General features: G+C 36.4%; 1 protein-coding gene across 2 annotated transcripts in view; it reads right to left on the bottom strand.

Annotated features, from left to right (window-relative positions):
• Window positions 1–4,566: 4,566 nt before the first annotated feature.
• The window catches only part of LOC128027741 (protein diaphanous homolog 1), an 85,176-nt gene continuing 79,211 nt past the window's right edge, over window positions 4,567–10,531 (bottom strand). For both annotated transcript variants that reach the window (XM_052615565.1, XM_052615566.1), the window contains one exon: window positions 4,567–6,648. In XM_052615565.1, coding sequence (XP_052471525.1) covers window positions 6,461–6,648 — 188 coding nt within the window. In that variant the 3' untranslated portion in view covers window positions 4,567–6,460. The remainder of the gene's footprint in view (window positions 6,649–10,531) is intronic.

The following is a 10,531-nucleotide window of genomic DNA, read 5'->3' as shown; positions in this document are numbered from 1 at the left end:
ATCAATTTTAAATTTTATTTTGCTAACAAAAATATTATTCTTACAAAAAAAAAAAAAAAATTATATATTATATATATATATATATATATATATATATATATATATATATATACGGACCTCAGGTTATTATTGACTATTACTGTTCAGAAGAGTATTTTCACTTTTAAGTCAACATGAACTTGCATCCATCCATTCCCCCATGGACAAAATCAAGTCCCATCTGACATTTATTTCCTGTAAAAAGAAAGGAAGGTCAACATTGAAAACATCGAACTAATGGGAGAGATTTTCTCTTTCTCTCCGAGCAGCAGGACTGATTTAGGTCAGTTTGATATGTTCAGATCAGCTGTATTAAAAGTCTCTCATCATCATCATCATCATCATCATCTCTCACACATAAAGGAAAAGATCAGGGCATCAAGAATGGATGATCTTTAGACTGTAATGATTTACTAATAAAACAGTCAGTGTAGATGAATGACTTCTACTTTCTTTTATACAACTGAAAACAAGAATTTTTGAATTAAAAAAATAAAGTTTCAATTTTTAAAATTTTCAAACTTTTTTAATAGTGAGGTATTTGAAATCAATTACACGTTTAATCATGTGACTTGTTGATATACCTAGATATCTATGGATGCACTTGCATTGTTGTGCCTGCTATTCATGTTCATACTTACTTTGCAGAAAGAAAATGTACTTGCAGTTGAATTTTTAAGAACAATGCCGATTTTAAGAACAACCTTGGAGCATCAAGTGAGTGGTGGGATGTTTTGCTAATAAAATCTGAGCATCAGAATGGGGAAGAAAGGGAATTTAAGTGACTTTGAACGTGGAATGGTTGTTGGTCCCAGATGGCCTGGTCGGAGTATTTCAACAACTGCTGATGTACTGGAATTCTCATGCACAACCATCTCTAGGGTTTACAGAGAATGGTCTGAAAAAGAGAAAATATTCAGTGAGTGGCAGTTGTGTGGATGAAAATGACTTGTTGATGTCAGAGGAGAATGGGCAGACTGGTTAGAGATGATAGAAAGGCAACATTAACTCAGCGGTTCAGGCTGGTGGTGGTGTAATGATGTGGGGGATATTTTATTGGCACACTTTGGCCCCCTTAATACCATTTTTTTTTTTTGTACCTGAATCATTTTAGACCTGTTTATGAGACAAAACCAAACCCATCAGACCTTTAAAAGAGCTCAAAGCTCCAGAAGTGAGAGTTTTCTATATTTTCAGCATGACTCTCTCCATAAACACCTTTTTATATCACATTCTCTGTTTTCCATCGCTGTCTCTTATCCATCCTCTTTAGCATCCTTCATCTATCCACTGTAGAGAGAGACTTCATGTTTTGGCGAAATCTTGTGTAAAACATTTTAAAAGTCTTTGAAACTGACAGTGAATTTGGCTAAGAGATAGGAAGAGAGGCCAAAACAATTGCTAATTCCAATTCCTAAGAGACTCAGCAGTATATTTTGGGTTGTTTGATCCAAATTCACAATGAAGAGACTGAATTAGCCGTCCATCCTTCACTCTCTCTGACTCCGCCCTCCACAAACAGCCACATACTCCCCCACATTCAATCGCTACCTGGAGACCACCGTGACACTGGGCCAGCCAATCAGCTGCCTGAGAACTCGGCTCCTGTCTTTCGATTGGCCGACTGCACCAGAGCTCAGTACAGCATCAATGCGATCGTCACTGTGCCGTCTGCAACAACCGAGCCAATTACTGGCCAAGAGTCTGTCCTGATTCCTGAACACAACCAGATAATGAAGCAAAGCAGAGGGTGAAACATAACAAGAGCGTGTGACGGGCAACAATGCTGAAGGAATCCAGACATTAGGAGTGTGTTCTGATGTTCTGTAAGCGGATCTTTAATGAGAAACACTTAAAGAAAGAGCTCTATGCCTTTATGTTAAAACAATGGGATTAAATGATAGCAAATGTGCAGTCAACACACACACACCACCACATCATGAACAAAATAACTCTGAGCTGCTTTTATCTTAAAAAAAAAACAACTAATCAGTTTGTCATGATTAGTGCCAAACAACTCAGAAACAGGAAATAAGACTTTGTGTGACCGGCATGCTTTGTGTTGAATGTACTGTAAGAGGCATTTCTCCCTGTCTATATGAGCTGTAACAGAGAAGTGTGTGTTAGTCTGGGATTTGCTGAGAGGAAATTCCAAATCATAGCTGCATTTTTTCCGCACTCATGAGACATAAAACCAGCACACAGATGCACACACAGGAATGTCAAATAAACGCTGTACCCCTCATACCAAATTACACACACACACACACGACATAGTCCATTTACGTTACCACACATTTGTCTTTTTTTTCAGTCTTGTTGACTCTATGCATGTTACAGTATTGTTCAAAATAATAGCAGTACAATGTGACTAACCAGAATAATCAAGGTTTTTCGTATTTTTTTTATTGCTACGTGGCAAACAAGTTACCAGTAGGTTCAGTAGATTCTCAGAAAACAAATGAGACCCAGCATTCATGATATGCACGCTCTTAAGGCTGTGCAATTGGGCAATTAGTTGAATTAGTTGAAAGGGGTGTGTTCAAAAAAATAGCAGTGTGGCATTCAATCACTGAGGTCATCAATTTTGTAAAGAAACAGGTGTGAATCAGGTGGCCCCTATTTAAGGATGAAGCCAACACTTGTTGAACATGCATTTGAAAGCTGAGGAAAATGGGTCGTTCAAGACATTGTTCAGAAGAACAGCGTACTTTGATTAAAAAGTTGATTAGAGGGGAAAACCTATAAAGAGGTGCAAAAAATGATAGGCTGTTCAGCTAAAATGATCTCCAATGCCTTAAAATGGAGAGCAAAACCAGAGAGACGTGGAAGAAAATGGAAGACAACCATCAAAATGGATAGAAGAATAACCAGAATGGCAAAGGCTCAGCCAATGATCACCTCCAGGATGATCAAAGACAGTCTGGAGTTACCTGTAAGTACTGTGACAGTTAGAAGACGTCTGTGTGAAGCTAATCTATTTTCAAGAATCCCCCGCAAAGTCCCTCTGTTAAAAAAAAGGCATGTGCAGAAGAGGTTACAATTTGCCAAAGAACACATCAACTGGCCTAAAGAGAAATGGAGGAACATTTTGTGGACTGATGAGAGTAAAATTGTTCTTTTTGGGTCCAAGGGCCACAGGCAGTTTGTGTGACGACCCCCAAACTCTGAATTCAAGCCACAGTACACAGTGAAGACAGTGAAGCATGGAGGTGCAAGCATCATGATATGGGCATGTTTCTCCTACTATGGTGTTGGGCCTATTTATCGCATACCAGGGATCATGGATCAGTTTGCATATGTTAAAATACTTGAAGAGGTCATGTTGCTCTATGCTGAAGAGGACATGCCCTTGAAATGGTTGTTTCAACAAGACAATGACCCAAAACACACTAGTAAACGGGCAAAGTCTTGGTTCCAAACCAACAAAATTAATGTTATGGAGTGGCCAGCCCAATCTCCAGACCTTAATCCAATTGAGAACTTGTGGGGTGATATCAAAAATGCTGTTTCTGAAGCAAAACCAAGAAATGTGAATGAATTGTGGAATGTTGTTAAAGAATCATGGAGTGGAACAACAGCTGAGAGGTGCCACAAGTTGGTTGACTCCATGCCACACAGATGTCAAGCAGTTTTAAAAAACTGTGGTCATACAACTAAATATTAGTTTAGTGATTCACAGGATCGCTAAATCCCAGAAAAAAAAAAATGTTTGTACAAAATAGTTTTGAGTTTGTACAGTCAAAGGTAGACACTGCTATTTTTTTTGAACACACCCCTTTCAACTAATTCAACTTATTGCCCAATTGCACAGCCTTAAGAGCGTGCATATCATGAATGCTGGGTCTTGTTTGTTTTCTGACAATCTACTGAACCTACTGGTAACTTGTTTGCCACGTAGAAATAAAAAATATACTAAAAACCTTGATTATTCTGGTTAGTCACATTGTACTGCTATTATTTTGAACAATACTGTATATATTATACACATCTGTAAGGCACTAACAAAAAACAACCCCCCCCAAAAAAGTCCTAAAATGTGGTTATGAAAAATCTACAATGGTATTTTGTGAAATAAAACTGACTTCAATTGAAATCTATTGCAAATGGATGGATGAAAAGTTGAGCCAAAAATTCAAATGGATTATGGTCATGTTTTTAATCAGCTGCTTTTTGACCCTCATTCTGACGGCACCCATTCACTGCAGATGATCCATTGGTGAGCAAATAATGAAATGCTACAGTACATATATCCAAATCGTGTCTGATAAAGAAACCAAGTCATCTACATCTTGGATGGCCTGAGATTGAGCAAACTTTCATTTTTGGCTGAACGGTTTAAGTAAAATTTATGAATTAGTGTATTTCTGAAAAGTTTTGACTACAACTTTGCATAAGCAAATGAAAAGTGTAACCCTAAATTACACTTTTTTTAATTTTTATTTTATTTATATGGGCATTTCCAGAAATTCTGACCCTCCAAGGACCGGTCAACAAACTCACACACACAAACAAAATGCATATGAATAAGTATTAAAGATGATATTTTAATGTTGTGGTATTAGAGATAACCAGAATAAACATCTCTACAGTCAAAACGTAATATACACAATTTGACCAAATGGATCTCACCAATACAACCGCTATATTATCACAATAAAACAATCAAGAATAAAAACTGATGAGGAAAAACTGTTTAAAAAAAAAAGCAGAAAGAAAACACACAGTCTCTTTGTTTTTCCAGTGATCTTTTTCCAGCTTTTCCAAAAAAAGTGAAATCGTTGACTTTCACAAACAGCATTGCAATCATCGGCATCGAAGGAAAATCTGTTGGCTCGCAGTTCTCCAAAAACTGCAGTCCACAAAAATGCAAAAAAACGTCAAAAATTGGAAATTTGGCTTCAAAAACTCCCGAACAACAAACAGGATATTCTCGAGCTCTTTCAGACTTGCTGGTTTCTAGGCAGAATTTAGAGATCTGATCGCCGCCAAAACATTGACATCGTTTCACGAACATTCTGAAAATGCATATACATATTTGAATATAGTTTAATCTGGAAGACTCTTTCTCAGGATTTCTTGACAAATGCAGTCCGAGCTATGGCTTTAAACAGTGATCTCTACCCTCAAACATTCAGCCAGCCTCAACATTCAGGTAGGTCATATTACAAAGCTGAAACTCTGAGGTCATACTTCCCGATGTCACGGACAACAAACAATCTTAACAGCCGACCGGTTAATTACTATCTGCTGGCGATCAGTCAACGTAAAAGACAGGGGCATTTATTAGCTCACTGTCTTACTGCAATGAAAAATACTCAAGTTGAATAAGTCTATGTGCAGTTTTTAACAGATATTTCAGCACCAGTGATAGAAGTGCTCTGCTACAGTCCTGCAGATTTTGCTTGATCAAACCGTTTATCATAGAGAAATAAATGCCTGTCAATGTTACTTGTGCTCTCAAAATAGATATTTCGCAGTTCACAGTGACTTTTTACTCACTGTCTGGCGGTAAATTAAAAATGCCACTGAAAACTGTGTGATGCATGTATCAGCAGTTTGGATCTTCAGTGTGCAGAAGAGCATATCTTCTACAGCACTTCACAAACAACACAAAACTGACCACTGCTGTTCATGAAAAAGTGCAGCAATCCACACACCAGTCATTTATAAAACCACTGTGAATTACACATGTTTCATCAATTCGATCCAAAACCATTTTTGCATAAATGGTCACATTTAATTCCATACAAGAATGGTTTATGAATGACTTGAATGAATGAGGCTCAATGATTTTAGCTAGTGAAAGCAAGTATCTTTGAGATTAAAACAACATTATTCCCTCAAAAGGACAGAATGAAGTACCCCCCAAAAAAGAAAAGCACAAGAAGTGAGAAATAATCTTGTGAACAGGTACCAGACCTCTTTGTGATGGCTACAGAACCTCAGTGAGAACACCTCGAGCACACACTAATTGAACATGCATATATGGGGTCAACATTATCGGCACGTTGCGTTTCGAACATTATAATGTGACTTAACGTGATTAAAGTATCAAAAACCAAACAAAAAAAGCTAAACGTTGAAGCAGAAAAGATGTTCGTTTTCAGAAGGAACCAGAAGAGGACGTTCAGATGAATTTGGAATGGAATTCCAAAACAGAATCTCTATACGAATCTTTGGATTCTTGCAAAATCAGTCGATTCAGATAGCGGACAGATAAAACCTTGTGTTTACAGAAAGAGTGCTAAAAAAAAATGACAAAACGAGTGTGACAGTGCTGAGATGATGAGGCCGCTCCTCCAGTGTGACGGCCCAATAGGAAGCCGAGTGGGTGTGGCTTAGCGAGAGCCCCGCCCTCGCAGACTTGGTCCCCAAATACAGTCTGTCTTTTAACAGGCAGGATCAGCATTGGAAGTCCTTAATGTGAGCGTAACGGAGCGTCATCTAAGAGGTCCTCCAGCGAGCCCGTGTCCTCCGGAGACGACTCCTTCCTGTCCTGTGCTTCCAATCGGGTCTTTTTCGTGGCACTGGGTGGGGCGTTATCCTGAAGAAGCTCTTTGGCGAGAATGTTTGTCACGGCGTGACCGGCTCCTTTCCGATTGTTGGCTGAAATGGAAGTGGAAATGATAAATTCAAGGGCAATTAAAAAGATATTCAGTTCAGAGGTCAAACGTCAAATTTAAGGCCACTCTCGAGGTTAAACACGTGGTGGTCATTGTTTAAAGCACCACAGTCAAAAACAACCAACAGATTACCTTTTTATAGGAATATTACAGGTTATTTTCCACTTAATGATCAATACAGACAATCATTTCAGCTCATTCCCCAGTTATAAAACAGACCACATTTAATAATTCTAAATGAGATTAATGGGTTGGAGGGTTTAAAAGCATAAATGTGAAGCTCATGTTGATGTGAAATCACTAAAATGTAAACCATTTTTTGAGCTACTCTGCAAAAAATTATAAATTAAGACGTAGGCATTAAGTTATGAAAAATATCAAATTTAAGAGTGTTTATACTTAAAATGGGAAAAAAAAAATCAACTAATGCAACTTATCAATATTTATCTCAGACTTGATATAAACTTGCAAAATATAAACTCAGAATTGAGAGAGATATTAAAACAAGTACACTACCATTTAATTCGATTTTATTTAGTGGCAAATACAAACGAAACAATAAAAACGTAGATGAAAAAAGTCTTACAATTCTGAGTATATATCTTGCAAGTGTATCTCTCGAAAATATATAAACTTGAAATTGTCAGAAAAAATAAGCTTCCATATATTTGTTCTTGTTTTAAGCATGAAGTTAATTACTTTTTATTTATGTATTTATTGCAAAAAAAAACAAAAAAAAAACAAGACTTTATAGTTAAGCCATTTTGCTTCTCAAGTTTAGTCAAAATTTTACAAAATAATAAGACCGAATTAGAAAATTTCTTGCACTAGGTGAGTATAAACACCACCAGATTCATGTTCTGATATACCAGATATCATATGTCATCAAATATGTGTTCTGGTGATCATGTTGGTATATTTAGGTCCGTGTGAGGCTGTGGAGGGCTTACACACAAGATAAACACTTCAATAATGGCTGCAGAACAAAACTCCTGTGGTGAGACATTCATAGGAAAATACTGTCGGAGAATGTCATATTTCATTCACATTCTCCAGCCTGTATGCAAATCAAGCAAATCTCACACACACACACACACATTCCCGAGTGCACTGATAATGATCTCTGAACAAACATCTGTAACGAAGCATGCAGACTGAATGAGAACACGCGCACACACACGCACAGACGTTACCAAGCAGGTGTCCAGTGTGAGCTGTGATAAGGACAGCACTGAGTCTGTTGGGGAGAAAAAGTCGTTATGGGAGCGTTTGTGGCTTCGGGTTGTGAATGTCAGACAGACAGGACCATAACAAACATTTACCATGGAAACAGAGCTAAAGCAGTTACGCGTTTCTGCTATAAAATTATGGTAACTTACTATTACTAAACATGTGTAAACAGGTTTCCAGAAGTAAGGTTTTTTTATGCCTCACAGTTTATCAGCAAATGTTTGATGTTTAATATGCAGTAATGTGGATTTCGAACCAATGACATTTCACTGTTTGCAGGACTATTAGAGTGCTATGAAACATAAACAGAAAACACCAAAAAGTCAGTCAGTTGTCACAGTTCCCTGTCTTACCTTTTCCAGTTCAAATATCTAAACATTTTGATGCATTTACTTGAGATGCGACATTACCATAAACTTGTTTTCTTGTTTTCACTTAAAATGTATCAAAATTAGGTACGTTTATTCTCATAGAAAATAGGAATATCTGACATTTTATGTCATTTTGCAGCTTAAGTATTTATTGTTTTAAGAATGTTTCAATATTTTATTTAGACAAAAATATTAAAGATTACTTTTTACTGTGTTAAGTCAATAGTGTTTGTGTGTGTGAGAACAGCAAAAAAACAGACACACCCACATAAGCTACATCCTCATTTGCATACTATCTGTTCTCAGTAGGTTGCGTGTTTGGGACTAGTGCAAGCCAAATCAAATAGCGCAAAAAAATAAATAAATAAAGGTCAAACCGCATCTGTGGATGTTCTTTTACCAAACATGGACCTTAGTTGATCTAGATAACATTTCATTTGACAATCACAATCAGGTTATGAGGGACAAAAATGACAACTGGAAAGTTTCTGTATACATATGTCACAGTTTTGCTTTTCTTCATTTCAAATTAAATATGAGGTCTATCCTGACTAATATCCACTACTGCACAAGTTGCGTAAAAAAAAAAAAAAAAAAAAATATATATATATTATATAATTATTATATATATATAATTGTGATTTTCTGAAAAAAAAAAAAAAATAAATATATATATATATATATATATATATATATATATATATATATATATATATATATATATATATATACACATATATATATATATACACATATATATATATATATATATATACATATATATAAATAATTGCAACCGCTATATTAAAAAAAATCCAAGTTTCACTGTGCGTGTTTTTTGTAAAAACTGTATTAAAATTTAAATTAAATTAAATTTCAAATTTTAATTTTAAAACGGTATTAAATAATCTTAATTATTATTCTTATTATTACTAAAAATAAACGACTAAATAAAATACGAATTATTACGTTATATAATATTTGAGAAAAAACTATATAATTTAATTTAACATCACAACTGTACAATTACAATAATAATATTCATGGCGGTCTCAATTTATACACGTCTCAATTTGAAAATCACACTGAGCCATATCACGCTTTCAGTTTTGTCAGTTTTTCAAGGAGTTTTCAGATGTTTATAAATGTTAAATGGCTATAAATGTTCAAGTTAAATCTAAATTTAGCTAGATATATGGGGCATGTGGCATCGAAGCCTTCAATTTTGTGACATGGTAATATGCCTCTGTACTGGAGTACTCTCTTCCATCATTAGAGAAGTACATCATTTTGGCATGAAGAATGTGAGTTAAATGCAGCCACAAGTTAACATGAATCTGTATTACAAAGCCTTGTAAAGCCTACAGATTTTTAGCACAATTATTTATATCTTTGATCATTATCCATAGTTTCTGCCGGATATGAATCAGCACAGCATATTTTATTAATACATGTGCATTGGTGTCTTTGTAAGCATGTGATTAAAGCAGCAGCTGCCGTCTTTCACTCAGTAGATCTCTGACTCTCTGACTCTGCTCATTATGCACAGGGTCAGAGGTCACAGGGCGACTTCTGTCTCCACACTGCATGCCTGTGGTCTTTCTAAAGGCATTTAAACTGTGTGTGTGTGTGTGTGTGTGTGTGTGACTGAGTGAGTGAATGCATCCATATGCAGAACGAACATGTGGTCAGAATGACTGTGTGTCTGTGGCATATGTTGAGGGGTTGAGTCACCGGTGCCGTGTGCAGCTCCGTTTGTGTTGTCTACATAGTCAGCATCCTAATGGTTTTGGAACAACTACAAAGGCTGTAACTAACCAATAGTACTAACTGAAGGCTTTTTAAAGGGAAGCATCATTTCGCAAAAAAAGTTGAAGTGTTGAGAATACATCTATGATGCCTTAACACGCTGTCTAGGTAGGGAGCTCACTTGGTTTTGGAACAGAGCTTGTGTGTGTGCTGCTACAGAAAAGCTAAAAATACTAAACACACCACTAATGACTCATGCTACACACAGAGAGATCTGGACTCGATTCCAAGTGGAATATACGGTCTGAAATAGCAAAGTAAACAGAGTTAAGACTTTAGAGAGATATAGAAAAGAGAGGGAATAAAAGATTGAGGCCTGATCGAGGGAGGCAAAATGAGGGAAAAAGTGCGGGAATGCTGAGGCAGAGTGTGTGTGAGAGAGAGAGAATGAGAGAGAGAGAGAGAGAGAGAGAGAGAGAGAGAGAGAGAGAAAGTGAGAGAGTGAGAGAGTGAGAG

This window comes from Carassius gibelio, chromosome A14 (assembly GCF_023724105.1).
Source record: "Carassius gibelio isolate Cgi1373 ecotype wild population from Czech Republic chromosome A14, carGib1.2-hapl.c, whole genome shotgun sequence".
NCBI classification, from domain to species: Eukaryota; Metazoa; Chordata; class Actinopteri; order Cypriniformes; family Cyprinidae; genus Carassius; species Carassius gibelio.
This window is presented reverse-complemented; position numbering and strand designations above follow the sequence as displayed.